Source organism: Molothrus aeneus, chromosome 5 (genome assembly GCF_037042795.1).
Source record: "Molothrus aeneus isolate 106 chromosome 5, BPBGC_Maene_1.0, whole genome shotgun sequence".
NCBI classification, from domain to species: Eukaryota; Metazoa; Chordata; class Aves; order Passeriformes; family Icteridae; genus Molothrus; species Molothrus aeneus.
The window spans coordinates 56,469,209-56,488,234 of NC_089650.1; the positions used below are offsets into that span (position 1 = coordinate 56,469,209).

A 19,026-nucleotide genomic window follows, 5' to 3' on the forward strand; every position below is an offset into this window, starting at 1 on the left:
ACGGAGATCGGGCTGCTGGGGAAGGCCGGCAGGTCCTTCCCCACACGGGCTTCAGCCCCTGGCGCTGGTAAAAGGGACTGCAGGGCGCAGCGGCTGCCCCGGAGCTTGGTGCGGGCGGGAGTTCCCCCCCGGGCCTGGGTTGGTGTTGGTGCCGGTGCCGGTGCCGGTGCCGGTGCCGCCTCTCCTTTCCCGGAACCGCGGCTACCGAGAACCGAAACCGGGGCCGCTCCGCGCATGCGCGCCGCCCCCGCCCGCCTCGGCCCCGCCGCCCGCTCAGCCGAGCGCGCGCCGCTTGCTACAGACAGAGGGCGCTCGCCGGCCGTGCGGTGACGTCACCGGGCGGGCCCCGCCCAAACCAAATGAAAGAGAACGTGCGGCGCGGGACGCTTCTCGCCCGCCCCTCCCCCTGCACCGGCCAGCGGCGGGACCAATCGGAGCCCCCGCCGCGCCCGGGCCCCTCCCCCTTTGCCGTGACGTCAGGGAACCGCCTTCGGTGGCAGAGCGGTCCAACCAATCAGCGTCCCCGCGCGCGCCCGCCCAGGCCGCGATCCCGTGTTTCCGCCCCGCCCCCTCTCTCCGTGCTCCCCCCGCTCAAAACGCCAGCGGTGGCGGCGGAGCCCGGTTCTGTCCGTGCGGGCGGCGGCACCTCCCGGGGCTCGGCGACATGGAGTGCGCTGCGGCGGGAGCCGAGTTCAACATCCTCCTCGCCACCGACTCCTACAAGGTGGGCACGGACAGCCGGGCGGGAGAGAGGGGGTCACCTCTGCGGACACCGGACCCGCCGGTGCGCACCGTCCGCGGGACGCCGAGCCAGGCCGGTCCCGCCGCCACCGGCCCCCTGCCCTCCTGGCCGGGGTTGGGAGATCCCGCGGGGCGCCAGTGAGGGTGCCCGGCCTCACCCGGGCGGTGCGGGGGGAACGGCGCAGGCCTGGCCGGGGCTGCCCCTCTCGCCCCCGGCAGCCCCGAGCCGCTGCCCGCGGGGTGCCGGGGGCCGCGCAGCCGGGGGGGCAGCGGCGGCGCCAGAAAAGAAAGTGAAAGCGGGCGGGGTGGGCGCCGCCATCCCGCCGCCTCTGGGCGCGGGGGGCGGCCATGGCGGGCACGCGGGAGGCGGGGACCGCCCGGCCCCGAGCATCGTCCGGCCCCGCCGGGCTGCCCGCCCCCCGCCCTGGCCGGGGTCGCGGAGGGCGCGCACGGCGCTGCCGCGGGGCAGCCGCTCCTTCCCTCTCCCGCGCCGCGTCCCTCCCGCCGTGCTCCGCTCCGCCGCTCCTGCCCGCGGTCGTGCGCCTGGCGGCGATGCAGCGCGCCCCGGGAACCGGCTGGCGCAAAATCCGTGTTCGCTAGCCCTGTGCTCAGCTCCCGGGCACTGCGGTGTCACATTCGCTCGGCGAGGTAGAGGTTAGAGCGGAGAGGCGCACGCACGGCCCTCCCTTCGTTTCCTGGAAATAGCGGGGCTGACAGCGGTGACAAAGTGCAGGCGCCCCGGGCCGGAGCTCTCTGCCCCGGCAGCGCCTGCCGTGCCTCGCCGCCCGTGTGCCCGGGCCGGAGCTCTCTGCCCCGGCAGCGCCTGCCGTGCCTCGCCGCCCGTGTGCCCGGGCCGGAGCCGCCGCTGCTCCTGCCCCTGTGCCGCGCTCACGGGAGCGCTCAGCATCCAGGTGCTGGGCGCAGCCCCCGTGTGACTCCCCCGCCGGGCTGGACACGGGTGCCCGGCCTCTCCGGGGCTGCAGGGATCACTTATTTCCTTCAGGACCTGCGTTGCAATGTCCACGAGGTTGTTGTAAACAAAACTACAGTAACAGTCCTGGTTGTCGTTGTAAAGCATTTATTGTGTTTTAGCTCTTTGAGCGTTGGGATGCTGGGACGAGTTTTCAGGGATGAGGATACTTCTGGATAGAGGAATTGAAAAAGCAAAAGCTATGTTGTGACTAGCTCTTGTTACTGAGTAACTACCAAAGTACGAACCTCAGCAGTTGCTGACTTGTGGTGATATTATTATTACTATTATTTTCATTTTTGTTGTTATTACTATAAGTTACATCAAGACATAAAGAAAGTTAACAGCTATTGTTGCTGTTTGTGGGAACGAGTTTTGGGAGATGCTGATAAATCTTGGAGGACCTCAATCAGGGCATCCTGAGTCTGCAACTGAGGGCTTGCAAAGCTGCTTCCATTCTGAGTGTAATCTGACTACAGTGCTCTTTATGAACCAGGTTTAGGTGTTTGTTATCTAACTTATTCAGATATGGAAGATGCACTTTTTTCCATGTCTGAAACTAATCGCATTAAATACTGCAGGCCTGGATTAGAACAGTATCTACTTCAAATCTAATTTGCACACTACTTTTTCTAAATGCTCTGGGTGTGCTCCAGGATTGCTGGCAGTTCAGCACACTGGAGTGACATAAAACCAGTTTGCTTCTGTTGTGTTTGCTGTTTCATAGTATAGATGACTTGGTTACATTCCAGGAGTGGTAGAAATCTTAAAGAGGTCAAATAAAGGCCTGAGGTGTTTTCTGGGTTTTTTTCCCAGTTTAAAACCAAATTTGGATGAGGTTTTCTGTGGCAGCTTAGGAGCATTTTGCATTATCTTTAGAACAGTTGCCCCCCTCCGTTGCTTTGTTAGGACTATTCAAATTGTCTGTCTTTCCATATGCTTTTTTCCAAATCTTAGGAATTGCAGTGTCTCTGAACAATGCTTAAACAAGTAGCTGCTCTTATCTTGTTAGGTAATATGAGCAAACATCACTTATCTTCTCCCTGGATGATACTGTCGTTTCCCAATCAATGAAACTCACTTAGTGAGAGCACTTTCAGTAAAACTGCACTAAAATATCTGGTAGTTTGCAATGTCAAGCTTTTTACAGGAGTTACCAAACACTCCTATTAGCAATTAAAACAACTGAGAGTTGATTGGGGAATTTTTTCTTTTTCTTTTGTTTAGATAGTTCTGCTGTATCCACAACTGTAGCATCTGTTTGTGTATGCAGAACTGTCTGTACATAACATTTAGACTGAGAAAAAACATGGATCAGCTCAGAAGTTTACTTGGTGATCTAATTGCAGTAGATGCCAGTCCATACAAGCTAATGCTGGTGACAAAAATCACGTAGAAATAAACACCTGTATGGTATTTAAACAATACAGGTTTAAATACCATAAACACCATATGGTATGCAGACCATAGTGAGTGGTACCACCCCAGCATAGGCAGTTGTCCATCAATAAAAAAGTTGTGGCATCTCAGGGTCATGTCTGTCACAACTTGTTAGTTTTAGTACTAGCTCCAGTGTCTGAGTTCTCTGTTGCTGCAGTTGGAAATTTGGGGTGAAAACACAACTCATTACTGTTTTAGTGCCTATACAATTTCAGAAACAAAGTAATTCAATAGGCAAAGATTTGTCTGTTGAGAGCCTATCCAGCCTCCCCTCCTTCTACACCATTTTCCTGTCTGCATGTGCATCATAGGACATTTCCTCTTAAACAGTAGAGATTATTAAATACTCAGTTTCAAAATCTTTCAAGTGTTTTTGAAAAACTGCTGAGTATCATGCTGATTGCTAGTAAAGTGAATATTCCTAGACAGGAGTAGTTCCCAGTAGGTGAGAACGCACTGGTTCCAGTACCGAGCTTCTATTATACACTGGAGCTTACTCAATTGTACAAGTGCTCCAGGATTTTGAGGCTTGGCTTCAAATTATACAGTTTATCTCTAAACACAATAACAAGTTAAATGTTTTTACATCACTTAGATTCTTCTTCCTGTGTACTTTGTTCTGTATTCTTAAGCTTTTACAAATCCCCCAAAAGTATAATTGCTCCTGTATGCTGGGAATTATATGCCATCCCCTCAGAGTCTGGGCATGGGCATTTGGTATAGCGTGTGTGCAACATGCTGATAAGTAACAGCAGTCCTTTTAATTCTTCTAATCATGAGACTCTCAAGAGATTCATCAATGCAGTGTTATCTGGGGAACCTCAATGTCTTAATGTGCACTAGAGCAATGGCATTTCTATTAGTGAAGTTTTCTACTGGTGATTTGGTATTACTGAAAAGGGGAAGTATTTGAAGTTAAAATCCTTGTTGATAGAAAACTGCAAGTGAGGGGGTATCAGCTGGCTCCTTGAAAATCACTGTGTGTTGTGTGATGTCTTAGTCTTGTGTCTGCATCAAGACACAATTTATATAGCTCCATCTATACAGCTAGCTATACAATAACATTATACAACCACATTATACAATATTCTATAGCAGTCTTACCCCTCTGAGCCAGTGGGGTTCTGTTCACTGTCTGCCCTTCCCCATGAAAGGATCCATGCCCTCAGTGCCTCATTTGTCTGACATTGCTGACACACCTCCTCTGCATTTTCTTTCTCTCTGATTCCCAGTGCTCTGTTTAGCCTATATTTGTTTATTTCTGTACAGGCCAGAAATATTCCAGAGTATAGGTAGTCTGAAACGGTGTTGAGAGGATCAGCTTGGCAGAGCTGTGCTGTTCAGTGGGAAGACAGCCGTGACTGGCACGGACCAGGCCTGGGTTGGATGGACCATGAGCTGCAAGTGGGGAAAGGCTATTGACTGAACCTTGTTTGCTGCAGTAATAATTGCTTATTTTGCTTTTGCCAATGAGATCTGTTACTGTTGCTTGGCATGTTTCGTAATTAAGCTGATAGTTATAATAAGCTGCCGTGCAATTACTTCTTAGGAGGAGCTGACTTGCTATCTAGACTGTAAATTAGATCTATTTCAGAATTAATTTCTTTCTGGATGCTTCAAGGAAACCCAAAATGTATGTTTAAATTCTGTATCCCTTACATGTTGAATTTTAAGTATTTGTCACTTCAGATGACTTTTTACTCTGTGTGGATGTAGGAGAGCACTGAGTTCTGAAGCCCTTCACGTGAGTGTGTGTTTATTCTAGGCTCTGACAGCCTGTATATTCTTTATTTAGAAGACTAGAGGTATGTGAGGAAGAAACATGAGTACTCTTTAGCCTGCTGGATTTGACTAGTACTTAATGACTGCAAAATATTCTTTACAACAGCCCATATTTTTTTTTCTTAATTACAATCTTGTGGTGGGAGTGTGAGTGTTATCTCCTGTAATTCTGCCAGTGGAAAGCATCGGAAGCGTCTGGCTCGACACTCCTTGTAAGACACAATCTTCACACTCTCTAGATTCCTTATTTTCCAAGTTTTGATTTGCAGTCACACGGTCCTGCTACAAACCCCAAGACACCATTGCTCAAAAGGAGCACTGCAACTGTACAGTATTCAGATAATCTTTAAATTAATGGGAAGCAGCCCTTCTAGAACCAGTGCAGCTTTCATTGTTGAAAGGTAAATGTTTTTCCTTTTTCATTAAGGAGCAGGAAACTTACCACAGTGTGTGTGGTAGTACAGCAGACTAGTGACAAATGTGTAGAAAGTAAACATAAGGCATTTTGTCATCTCTTTTGTGATAGTCTTGGATGTAAAACTGCTGGCTTGACTGAGGTAATTTTCTTCCTAGTAGCTGGTATGAGGCTATGTTTTGGATTTGTGCTGAAAACAATGCTTATAATTCAGGGATATTTTTGATTTTGCTGAGTAGTGCCTGCACAGAGTCAAGGCCTTTTCTGCTTCATACACCATCCCACCAGCAAGAAGCTGGGAGGGGACACCAGGACAGCTGACCCCAGCTGACCCAAGGGATATTCCATACCACATGACATCATGCTTAGTGAATAAAGCTGGGCAAAGAAGGAGTAAAGGGGGAATATTTGGAGTAGTGGCATTTGTCTTCCCCAGTAAATGCTACACAGGCTGGAGCCCTGCTTTTCTGGGAATGCCTGAACACCTGCCTGCCCGTGGGAAGTGATGAATGAATTCCCTGTTCTGCTTTGCTTACATGCAGAGAAGTTTTGCTTTCCCTATAAGACTGTCTTTATCCCAACCCATGAGTTTTCCACTTTTACCCTTTGGATTCTCTCTCCTGTCCCACTGGCAGGAATGAGTGAGTGACATTTGAGGCTTGGTTGCCAGTTAGGGTTAAACCACAGCAAAAACCATGAAAGTCTTTAGTGGTAAAGCAATCAACTGCAAATTGTGGCTGTTTTTAAGCACTGTGTTTTGTCTGAGAAATTTAGAACACTTTTAGTTCTAGTGCTTACACTTGACCTTGTGTTTTAAATAAATGTGGACCTGGTCATGTACAGCAGCTCTGCTATAATGTGCAGCTTCCATAGGAATTCAGTTGTTTGCATGTGCTTTCCTTATTTTTCATAGTACTGACTGGTCTCTTAACTTCTTTTTTCTCACCTCTGGTCATCTTATTTTTCAATACACATATAAGAAATGATGGATGAACTCAAATATGGAGACATTAGAAGTGGTACAAAGTCATCATTCAGTCATAACCTCCATTAGCTTATCTCTCTCATCTCATAAGAGCTGATCTCTCCCAATATTCTCACTTTGGTTCTTGAACATTGTCTCATTCCTGTGCATTTTAATAAGGGGTCTGGAGCCTCTCTAAGGCTTTTTTTTCCCCTATGGTAATCTGAAGCTCATGTAATCAAAATAGTAAGATTCTATTTGACTCTTAGATTACTTTTTTTAACTCACTTAAGAATGTCTTGCACTTTACCTGCTGTTGTTGGATGCCCTTTCTCTTGAATTATTAAAGCTTGATTCTTCTGGCATTTCCTCTCTTGTTCAAATAAATTTATCATTTAACCATACTGGCTTTTGGTTTGGTTTTCATTTCCACTGTCACAGTGTGCATTCCTTCTGTGATTGCTTGAATGCTACCAAAGCATCCCTGTGGAATATAACTGTTAGGCACAGTTGTGTTGGGTTTTTTCCTGAAGAGGCTCACAATGCCTTATCACTGCTGTAAATTACCTCATCTCAGTGAGGTACATCTGATAGAGCAGTCCCTTTGCTCCTAAGTCCTGGTTCATCTCCTTATTGTTGCTAATAATGCTGTTTTCCATGTAGATTGTTGGCAGACTTTGCTTTTCGCTGCTCTGTTGGCTAAATCTCCTAAAGGTTTAGGTAAAGCAGTATTGCATCCATGGCCTCTTTCCATAATGTTTGTAAATAATATGTAATACCACAATTCATGGAGGTCTAGGGGTGCTTTGCAGAAGTCTCCCTGGTGTAAATACCAGCAGTACCACTGCACTAAAATTGTCTAACTCTGCAAGGCATACTGGGGGTGAGGATCCCCAAATGTCTCTTGCAGATCAGGGCTTGCAGTGCAGTGACCAGCCTGTGCTTTGGCCCCTGTGCTGCAGACCTGCAGTGTCCTGGCCAAGTGGCCCCGGGTCCAGGCCATGCTACCTCTGCCTTACCTGCCACCTGTCCCTCTGAGTCCTCGTGGTTGTGGCTGTGTGGCACCATGGGTGCAGTGGCCAGGTTGTTCTGTACCCATTTAGCACTAAGGATTTTTCAAAATAGCTGCAGAAAGTTCAAATATTGTCTTACTTGAACTGGTATCATCTTATCACGTGAGAGTTACAGTGCAGGCAAGATCCTGCTGGGTAAATGTTTGGGGGTTTGCTTTCTGCACTGTAGACAGGGCTTGGAAGCATCTTTCTGATGGTTCATGTTGGCATCTGACCTAGGGGGGCATCAGCAATTACCACCAGTGGAGATTTTGGCCACACCTGACTTCTCATGTCCTATCTGTTTTTCCCATGTTTTCAAATGGTTGAATTACATTAGGCTTAAATAATATTTTAAAGTGAGTTTGTCATGATATCCTGTACAACAAAACTTGTAGATTGTAAGAATATTTATTTTTTTTATGTCAAATATCTTATCTAGCATAGAAAAATGCAGCATTTACCTCAGTCATCCCTAGTTTATGATGAATACCCATTAATTCCTTTTTCTTAAAATGTAACTCTTAATGTTTGGGGTGGTTTTTTGATGATCTAAATGCAATTTGTGGTTTATGTTTTTTCCCTCAAAAAATTTGATTTAATTAAATAGATGTAGTCCTTGTTGAAAGTATTCTTTGTGCAGAATATACCTTTATTTGCATTAAATTAAACAAGGAGCTATCACAACTGGAATAAAAGTGCTCTATTTCAGTCATAGTACATAATCTTGTAGGTAGTAGTGCCAAAGCTGTTTGTCATATGTTTTATAGACAAAACCTAAACCACAGCCTTTGAACTAAACATCAAAAGGCCTTTGAAGATACTTGGGAGAGTTGTTTTCTTGTAAGGGTCTCTTAATCCCAGTAGAGGCTTTTGTTTGCTTTTCTGTTTGTTGGTTAGGGTTTTTTTCTTCCTGAAGAAAAGGGATTTCCTACTGACTTTATAGTCACCCCTGCTTATCAAGAGCTCGTCTGTGCAAGTCCTGCTTCTGTCATCCCCTAACTGAAAGCACAGAGTTCTCAATACTGCCTTAATCTCTTAAGTCACATAAAATTTAATATCAAATATTGTACATTGCTTTTGGTTGTTCTTTCTACTCTCCTTTAGGATACAGAAAGATGCAAGTCTTCATCAGACAACAAGGATCAGGCATTTTTGAAGCATAGTTTTCATTGTCCAAGTGCCTTATAGTGTTGTGTCAGTTTTTTTCTTGTTGGTTGCTTTTTGTTTTCAATTGCATTCTTTGTGTCTTCTGTGAACTGTTCCCACTCCTAGACCTTGACCTTTTTTTCCACACTTTTTTTTTACCACCAGGCATTTTACTACATGCCAAGCCTCCTGACCACCACTGTGGCAGATAGGTACTATTTCCCCATGTAGAAACCCAGAAATGACAGCTAGTACAATCAGCTGCTGTGACATTTTGTGGGCAGTCTGAATCTGCCCTCCTTGAGTTTAAAACCATCACTCCTTGTCCTGTTGCTACAGGCCCTGCTAAAAAGTGTGTCCACATCTTATTTATAAGCCCCCTTCAAGTAGCCAGTGGTTGGGAAGTGTGGTGCTTTTAAGATTGTGATTGTGCCTTTAAATATTGAGTAGTATTTAAAAGGCTGTCTCAGCTTTGTAGGTAAAACTAGCAACTTTGTGGAATGTCAAATGAAGTATCATTAAAATTACAGCTGTAAGGTTTGCTCAGATGTAAATATTTTAATTGCTAGGGACGTGTATTTTCACTGTTTAAATAGATTTTAATGTGTGAAGAATATAATGGAATACCATACATGTGACTTGCAAAGTTAGTTCCTTATCTCTTTCAAGTACTTACAGCAACTTAATTGATAAAATTATATTTCTGTCGAACACGAAACTTTCATATATGTTTTAATCCCTAGAAGTAACTATCTACTGGACACTAGCTAGTATGTATTTTCAGGTTAAGATCTAATCTTACATCAGAAAAGATAGCTAAACCTGTGATGCAATGTCTGAGAAACCTGAGTGGGGTTGAAACTGTCAGCAAGAAGTCAGGAGGAGCTGTGTCCCCAGGTATGCAATATAAAGGATAAATCTGTTAGCATTTCAGCCTGATTTCAACTCTAAAGTTTTGCTTTGCAGCCAGAGCACTGTTTTGTGATCATTCTTCAAAGCAGAGCTAGAATAAGTCCCTAAAAGAATGTACTTAAATGCAATAAGGAAAGGTGGCACCAGCTCAGTGGGTGCACTGTGCACCCTAAGTTAATTTGGGCCTGTAACCATTTTGACAGAGAGAAACATTTAGCAGGAGGAGATGCCTTTGAACTGTCAAAGTCGAATGTATTTTCCAGATGTGAGCAGAAGATCACACAGAAATCTGTGCAATGTAGGTGTTGGCTTCAATAACTTGCCCATAGTTAGTAAGTTGTATAAACTTATCAAAAGAACTCTGAGTGTCCTGTCTTGTGCAGGTATAGTTTTCATTGTTTGAACTATTGTGATGAAAACAGCAGCATTGCTTTGCTTTGCTCTCGAGCTTGCCACAAGGAATTGAGATATTCATGTGGAAAATTGGTCCTGGGACATGTGCTGTGTACACTTGCAGCTGCTGAGCTGTGTCAAGCCTTTACTCTGAAGTCACAAACTCAAAAGTCCAGTACCAGTTGTAAAAATGAGCAAAATTTTTCATGAGGTTGCTGTAACTTATCTTGGTGGCACCAGTGCAAGGGGAGGAGTTCCCACTCTGTGTCTTTACAGTGCATGGACATTCTAAGGATTTGTTACAGGATCTTTTTCTCAGAGTGCATTTAATACAATTTAATACACAATATGTATGTGTTCATATACCCACTAATTAGAAAGACATGGCGCCTATTTTTGTCTGCTCCATAGTAAAGAAGAGAAGATGGTGTGTGTGTGTTTTCTTTTGTGCAGGGATTTCGTTTTCCTTTAAATGTGGTGATATCATGCAGAGAGTTTTCTTTGAGCTGGCAGTGTGATGTACTTCTTGGAAGTTCTGCACAGAACTAGAAAAGGGCATGTTATAATTTGTGAAGTGAGACATTTATTAATAGCTAGAACTAAATCTAAAAGCTAGGTTTTGTCTTTGGGTCTAACATTGCTACTCTTAGGCATTCTGCTTTTGAGTGGCTGTGGAATTGTGACAGAATAGGTTTGTGCTCCATTAAATGCCTGTGGTGCCATGCTTTGTTTGAAGGCAGGGCAGAAAACGTGCAGTGACAAGCTTGGGTTTTATTTGATTGGCCTTGTAAACCTCATACAAGCAAAGACAATGGAATGATCTTTAAATTGACCTTTCTTGAATGTTTCCCTGCAGCATTGGAAACACAACCATAACAGCCTTGTGCTGGTATAGGAGAACCAGAAATTCAGTTGAGTAGCTCATTGTCCAATCTGAGTCAAATACTCAATTTAAATGACATTTGAGAGGAGAAGGGAAACTGTCCTTTTAAAATCCTTTAACATACAGTTTTAGGAATACAGGTAAAGCAACCTTCAAATATTTTTCTTTGAGGCTGTTGGAGATATATTTAAAAAATCAGGACAAGAAGGGAGAAACAGTAAAACTATCCCTTTTCCAATTCCTTGTGGCATTAGAAACAGAAAATTTTAAGGTTATTTTGCGTAAGTAACAGCAAGAAACATATAATGAATTAATACTCTAACCTGTAAATATGGGAGTTTGAAAAATATTCAGACAGGAGTTTCCAACCGTTTGAATTTTGTTCTGATGCACAGTGGTGCTTTCTCAGTTGTAGGAACAGTTTTTCCTTATTGAATGTATAGACTTGTTCACAGACTTCCCATCATAATTTAAGAAAACTCTTGATACCTTCAACTTTGGGGATACTTTACCTTGATTTGTGTATTCTGTAATTTAAACATTGATAGTACCAAGTTTCTGTCATTGTGTATTCTTTTTGTTCAGTATGGAATTAAGGATTTTGCATGGAGTTTGCTTTTTACACATTAGGAGATGAAATTGTACAGGTTTAAGGTTTTAAGTGTTTATTAGAGCGTACTTGTTTCAAATGCTGTTATTACTCAAAGTAAATTTCTGGCTAAATTTATTATCAGGAGCTCTGAAAAGCTGTAATAGTTGAATTCAGCTCAGCATTATGTGTTTTATGACCAGTTTCCATGTAATATAGGCAGCAACTTCTCATGCTTCCTTTATGTGAACTTTTTCAAATTTTGAAAAAAAAGCCCATTTAGCAAACTTTGTAGGGAGGCACAAACCTCAGGTAGATTTTAGCAGCTTTACTGACAGTAACAGGTTTGTGAACTGGCTTTGGTTGTAACCAGAGTTTGAGAGACCCACTCTGCTCACTGGGAATGGGACACATGGGTAAAGGCCATTGCCACTGCCTTCTTCAGTTAGGGTGGCTTTATTTGAGCTATGGGATGGTGGGGGGCTGCAAAACTGAACTCAGATACAAGCAGGTGTTTGGTAGAGGCATGGAATTTTGTGCTTCCTGTAGCTATTAGGCTTGGTGTGCTGGAGCAAAAACTGACCTGGCACATTGGCACTCAGTGCTGCTCCTGAATCCTAGCCAGAGTCTTTCCCAGTTAATCAAAGCCAGGTCACCAGGGGAGGGGAAGAGTAACCTCGGGAAAGAAGACTTGATAAAGAAGCAAGGAGTAACAGAGGGAAGACAGTCCTTGGAACTGAAAATTGAAAAAGGTTAAAAGCCTGGAAATTCTGTAAATACTTGTGTAGAATGTGAATGGATAAATAATCACAGTTCAGAAGAGCTGGGAGTTATATTTAATGTACAAATATGATTTCTCTTGTGCTTTGTAGTGATGTTTTGAGTTCTTACTGAATTTTTTCTTGATGTAGGTTACACACTACAAGCAATATCCACCGAACACAAGCAAAGTATATTCCTACTTTGAATGTCGTGAAAAGAAGACTGAAAATTCCAAATTAAAGAAAGTGAAATATGAAGAAACAGTTTTTTATGGCTTGCAGTACATTCTGAATAAATATTTAAAAGGTAATTGTCTTAAATTCCAGTAAAACCTTTTCTCTAATTAAATGTCTAACTTTTTTTCAAGCTTGTAGTCTTACAGTTGAAACAATTTCAGGTTATCCTGATACACCACAAGTAGTGACATGCATAATATCTTATTTATGTGATTGTGAAAAAAGCTATCCACCCTCATAAATTGGTATTAACTTCTTAATCCAGACACCTCTCTACTATCTTTATTTATGCCAGTGGTGTATTAAAACTGAAAAGGTGTTCCTGCTCCAACTTCAGGGGGCAAAATTGAAATGAATGGAAAGAGACCAAAGCTGTGCATAGAGTCACAAGCAGAGAGAAGATTTGATGGAAAATACTCTTTGCATTTTGAACATTAACTTCAGTTCTGTATTTGCTGGTTTGTTTACTGTGTAAACCAATAATGGTTTTAAATTTCCTTAAATTAAATTTTAATTTTCCTTAAATTTTGGATGTCCCTCACCTTAGATCATTGAGTATGGCAGCTACTTGTGAAAATGGTTTCTGTACTGATAATTTTAAGAGTAACATCTGAAAATTCTTTGGTGAACTTTAAGATCTTTTTTGCTTTTTTGCCTTATGTACAAATATCACCTGTTCTGACCTGAGTGCATGTTGCCTTCTGCCAAGCTTTAAAGGAAAACTTTAGTTAAATGTCTTACATGTTTTTGTCTTGATCCAATCAACATCTCTGCCAATTCTACCCAAGACTGAAATTCCATAATAATCAAAACACTTGATCATTTTGTTTTTGCCTTTAGCAATCTGAGGGTTGTTCTCTAAGGTAGATGACTGCCCTACAGCAGCAGCATGCTAATTCAAATAATGTGGTGAGTGTGCTGGTTCCTAGCACAAGTGGTCAGTCAAAGGTTGGTTGCAAAGTCTCTCCATGGGGATTCCCCCTGGAATGGCACAGCCTAACCCTTGTGCTAGATATGTCCTTGCTGCATGTACCAGCTTGCACAATCAACACATTCCTCTGTGAAAAGCACTGCTCTTCAACCTCTTGACTGGTTTTTGACTGTCATAAAAGAGGAACAATCTCAAAATTTTCCTGAGTCATCTGCAAACCACAAGTGTATTTTACCCTCATGGTTTCTTGAGCATTCTAATCTGTATAATAAGTTAAAGTTTGATTTAAACATTCTGCATTTGACGTTTCCTTCATATCTTTGTTGAAGGCAAAGTAACTTTGCTGTGCCTGAACCTTTTTGTTATTTATTTTATCAGTTGATGAATATTGCAAGTTTCTAAGCTTTAATCTGTTTCTGAAACTCCAGGTAAAGTGGTGACCAAAGAGAAAATCAAGGAAGCCAAAGAAGTATATAGGGAGCATTTTCAAGATGATGTCTTCAATGAAAAGGGATGGAACTATATTCTAGAGGTAAAAAAATTTGCTAAAATAGTTGGAGATCATTGTGAAGGATTTCTGAATCAACAGTAGAATAAATATGGCAGTCTCTCCTTTTAATCTTGATAGTAAAGACTGGATAAATTTAGCTTTTCATGTTTAGAGTAGAGGGAGTAGCAGCTGTCAAAGAATAATCATATAATTGTAATTCCTTAGAGAAAAGTAATTTCCATCCTTTCCGATGCCAAACGCGGCTTTGCAGGTAATGAGGATTTATGGCTGCCGTCAGCCAGCTCCTGTGAGTGAGTGGGGGCTCGTTGGCAGCTCTCCATGTGTGATGCAGCACTCAGTGCTTGCCTGCATCATTTACATTTCTCTCTCTAACTAGTCATTAGTGTTTAATGCAGAAAGCATTGCAACTGCTTGGCTGTATAAATAGCTGGAGAAAATACACATTTGTTCAGTTGTTTTATAAATTTTTCAGAGATATGAGTGTGGATTTTATTATAAAATACAAGGCTTGAGCACTTCTGACACAAAACCTTTCAACTTTAGTCTTTTCACAATTATCCTTTTCCCCTTTTGTTTAAAAAGTGTTAGGCTTCAAGTAATTGCAGACATCTCTTCTCTGTAAAAGCAGCATATTCAGACTAATAGCATTTATCAGAGATGTACTAATCTCTGCAGAGTAATTAAATGCTTAGTTACATTGTGGGTTTTGGTGAGTGAATATTTTTGGCATTTGAAAGCCCCTTTTTTAGTCCTCTGCATTTATATTTCCCTGGATACCCTAATTGTATGTACTGTTATGGTGGCATCTCTTTGTTAATGTATCTGGGTGTTACCCTGCCACTGGGGTGGACCATAGGTGGGCAAGAGAAGAGTGATTTTCAATTAAGTGTTGCAAATGGCAACAAGGTAAATAAACCCACAGTTTTCTAAGAGGGAGTTACGGAGAGGTTTGTGGAGGACTTGCATCCAATTCAACTAACTACAAATGTGAATTCAATCCATATTTGTGTTTAAGCTACATTATACATTGTGAACTGCTTTCATCTGTGTGAAAGTAAGCTTGATCCCTCTTTGGATAAACAGAATTAATACACTTTTAATTTTGCATGTCTGTCCTCACTGATTTGTAATGTGGCTTGACTAAGTCCATTCAACTTTTGTTCTAGTCAAAATAAACATTCCTGGATACCTTCTGTGTATGTTTATGCCTTTGTCAAACTTTCTTATTAAAATTGTGTGTGTGTGTATTTATATATATAAGAACCCCAATATGGTTTTCATGTCTTGATCTCATATGCTGGTGGCTCTCAAACTGGAAGTGTATGTACTCTTTGAGTCTGTGTGTGCCCTTTATGCACAGAATTCCTGCTCCCAGAATTCTAGTGTTTGTTCACACACCTGCCACTGTTCCTCCCTAGCTCAGTTCCTCAGGTGAGGTAGGGAAAGTGGAGGGTGCAGTGGCTGTGGGAGGGAAGTGCCAGGATGGATTTGAAATGTACACCCATCAGTTTGGACTTGAGAGTAAATGAATGGGTAAATACTGATAGGGTGAAGGGCTGGAAGAAAGAAAGGGATTTCCTGGAGAACAGTGGGCTGGTGTAAAGGCTGGAAGTTGGCAGGAGTCAGTGATGAGTGATAGAGACAGAAGTCCTAAATTGTACAAGTCAAGTCTATCCAAAATTTTTGCAAAGGGCAATAATACAGAGCCATGGCATGATACCATTTTTTCCATGGGCAAAATCAACACCTACAGCAAGTTTGAAATCTTTTTATTCTTTTTTTCACTTAACTATACTTTTGCCTTTATTGAATTGTGAATAAACTATTTTGAGCCTTTTTGAAGGCTTTGTTGTCTTTTGTTAATCCATTATCTTCAAATCTGACAACTAGACCCTGTGTGGTATATAAACACAGTTTGCTTCAGGTTATTACATTTTTGAATAAACTTTTAAACTGTAAGGTAGAAGAGATTTCCGATGTCTGGAGAATGTTTTGGTGCTACTTATGAATCTGTAATTTCTCTGAATTGATGTGATTTTTGTTGCCTTTAACAGGATATCTCATGGGAAGCTTTCTGTCAAAATATATTACCATCCAAAACATTTTCAGTATTGCCAGTACAGCTTGCAGAGCTCTTTCTGAAAGTTATAATTAGTCCTTTAGAGTTGCTATTTGCAACTCTACTCTTTTTCAAAGGGTATATTTTACACAATGTTTAGTCCTTTGGGGATAAAAGACTGACAAAGGAATTACACTCCAATGGAAGACTTCATGTTTAAGAAGTTTCAGTAATTAAGATGAAAATATTCTCTAAAATAGTTATTAAATGGATCCTGCTGTAATAAATGAACAAAGCACACATTCATACTAAGCAAAACTAGTGGGTTTTAAAAAAATATGAATAGCAGCTAAACTTTTTTTAGCTTACTACATGTCAAAGCATTGAAGAAAATGAGTAGTGAGTATTTCTCATTCTGTGGGTAAAACTTAGGTATTTTTATAGAATGCTTAAGTTCTCTACCCCTGGGCTCTATTTGCCCAAGGAATACAACTGATAACCATATTTTGTTTTGATAAAGAGACTGAGTTTTAAGTTACATGATTTTTGTCCTTTTTAAAAAAATATGGATTTTTAAAATTTATTTGCACTGGTGGGTTTATTTTTAGAGTTGAAAGAAATTAAGAAGAAAGCTCTTATTTACTCCTAGCCTTCTGTTCATTGTGGTTAAATCAAAGAGCTGTAGGTCCTAATCTTTCCTGTTGTCTAACAACATTTCTGTCCCTTACACAGAAATATGATGGCCATCTTCCCATAGAAATAAAGGCTGTTCCTGAGGGCTCTGTAATTCCCAGAGGAAATGTTCTTTTCACAGTAGAAAACACAGATCCAGAGTGCTACTGGCTCACAAATTGGATTGAGGTAAGTTGGAAATTTAACACCATTTTTCTAAGTAAATATTAGTGCACTTAAAGCTTGAATCCTGTATTGTTTTATGGGAAATCTTTGGCAACTTTCATTTTCTATTTTAGTTCTTTTCTGTAGTCATCTTACACAGACCTTTTTCCCCCACCTGACAAAGGATCATAATTACAAAAATAATAGTACAGGAAATTCACAGCAGTACTTTTATCCATAAAAAAGGAGGATGGGGGAACTGTGTGTCAGTAGTTAGCTAGTGATAACTCCTGGGAAGGTCAATACCTTGCCTACCTTATAAAGGCTAATTACTTAAGCCCTAAAGCAAACTGTTGGAGGCATCAGTACTTTCTGAACAGGGAATGAAAATAAATAGACCTTTTTGTGCCTGAATGAATGCCAGCTTGGCATTGTCAAGCTCTAAACAAATATGCAACTAATATTATGATGGATTTTGTTTTAGACAATTCTTGTACAGTCATGGTACCCAATCACAGTGGCTACAAACTCTAGAGAGCAGAAAAAGATTTTGGCCAAATATTTGCTGGAGACTTCTGGCAGCTTGGAAGGACTGGAATATAAACTGCATGACTTTGGCTACAGAGGAGTTTCTTCACAAGAGGTAAAACTGCTTGTCTAACAATTGGAAAAGTCTGATTGTTCCTAGCTGTGAGGAGTTGTAGATGTGTCTGTTAACCCCTGTGGCCCTGCTCTGCCCTGAAATGGTGAATGCACAGAGCACTGTGTTTGGGCTAAGTGCACAGGGGTGGATACAATGTCTGAGCTGTGAGCACTGGACTGGGAGAGGTTTTCTCTGTATTCCCAGTGTAAGTGAATGAAGGGAATATTAGTGAAGTGGGAATTGAGTCAAAGTCTTGCTGTTACAAACCAGTGCTGGGTGGTGACTGGAGGCTTCTGTATCTGGCATGGAAACTGACAGTTGCATCTTCTTCAGACTGCAGGAATAGGAGCTTCAGCTCACTTGGTGAACTTCAAAGGAACAGACACTGTAGCAGGAATTGCATTAATTAAAAAGTACTATGGTACAAAAGATCCAGTTCCAGGATATTCTGTTCCAGCTGCTGAACACAGGTAAGATACTAGTCTAAGCTTTTGTAATATTGGCTTAACAAAATGTGATTATTTTCTTACCCCTCTTTGTATCCAGAAATATATCATACAGTATTAGCCATGACTGATCCAGCTGTTGAAGCTGCAGTTCTGTACTGATGCCTCTGTATGTTCTAGGGGCACATAAGTAGCATGCTTGTTCTTAGCTATAAATGTATTTTAAATGTTTTTAACTTTAACCTTCTTATCAGTTCTTTTTAGAGTAAGCTTGAAGGTTTATAGTCTATAGATATTGAGAATTCACACTATGAAGTTCAAATTTTGTTTTAAATATTATATTGTCAATATAAATTGACAAACTCTGTCAGTTATACATGTGAGTTACAGTTCTGGACTCTGACTGTTCATGTTCTCCCTCCAGAAGAGGCAGTTGCTCTCAAGCTTCTCATCAGTGTAACTTGTAATGGTAAATCCTTGCTATATCACTAAGAATGGTGAATGAGTTTTTAAGAGTAAGGAAATTGGCCTCCAACATTTGGGAGTGAGAGCTCTTACTTTTTTCAAATCCATGTCCTGTACATGGTTGGGAGTGAATGCAAATCCTTGAATTTCAGTTGCATGTCTACGCACTGAAATGAGAATATAAAACAAGGTTGGTTTTGTGTTTCACAGTGAGCACAAAACCCAGTTAAATATTTACTATTGATTTGAAATAGTTGTTATTCACTTAGGATTGCCAGAAAGGCTTACATGAATAGCCCTTCTAGGGTAGTGATCATCTTTAAAGCAGCACTGCTTCATAGAACTTCTGTACCATTGCTGTAGTGCCACTCTAGAACTCCTGCCTGACCAACAGATGTGACAGTTTTTGTCTGAAATATCTGATGATCAAAACTACTATAAATTTTTTTGTAATGAAAGCAAAAACAAATACATGGAGTCAAGATCAAGTGTCTTTTGCCCAGGATATTAAAGTGGTGGCATTAGAGCAGAGACTAATCTGCCCTACCTCAAGTTTGCACTGCAGTCACCCTCTCCCAGTTAATACACAGAAAGAGTCTCATACAAGAGACCCAAATTTTTACAGAATTGTTTTACTGTTCCACAACCTCCGATACAGGGTGGTGTTGTGAGCATGGTGCTTGCCCTGGCATGTCAGTAGGGCTCTTCTGAGACTGCACCAACCTCTGTGAAATAAAGTTTGTTTGTCTCCCTCCTACCATGATCTGGGGCTTGGCCACACAGCAGATAATGCTGGAATTTTAAGGTAAAAATTCAGTGCCCACTGACTCTTATGTTGTGCATAAG

General features: G+C 41.8%; 1 protein-coding gene across 1 annotated transcript in view; it reads left to right on the forward strand.

The window, feature by feature from the left end:
• Positions 1-592: 592 nt before the first annotated feature.
• Positions 593-19,026, forward strand: part of NAMPT (nicotinamide phosphoribosyltransferase) — a 30,776-nt gene continuing 12,342 nt past the window's right edge. The window contains exons 1-6 of the mRNA XM_066550820.1: positions 593-724; positions 12,202-12,358; positions 13,648-13,751; positions 16,522-16,650; positions 17,111-17,269; positions 17,603-17,739. Coding sequence (XP_066406917.1) covers positions 665-724; positions 12,202-12,358; positions 13,648-13,751; positions 16,522-16,650; positions 17,111-17,269; positions 17,603-17,739 — 746 coding nt within the window. The 5' untranslated portion in view covers positions 593-664. The remainder of the gene's footprint in view (positions 725-12,201; positions 12,359-13,647; positions 13,752-16,521; positions 16,651-17,110; positions 17,270-17,602; positions 17,740-19,026) is intronic.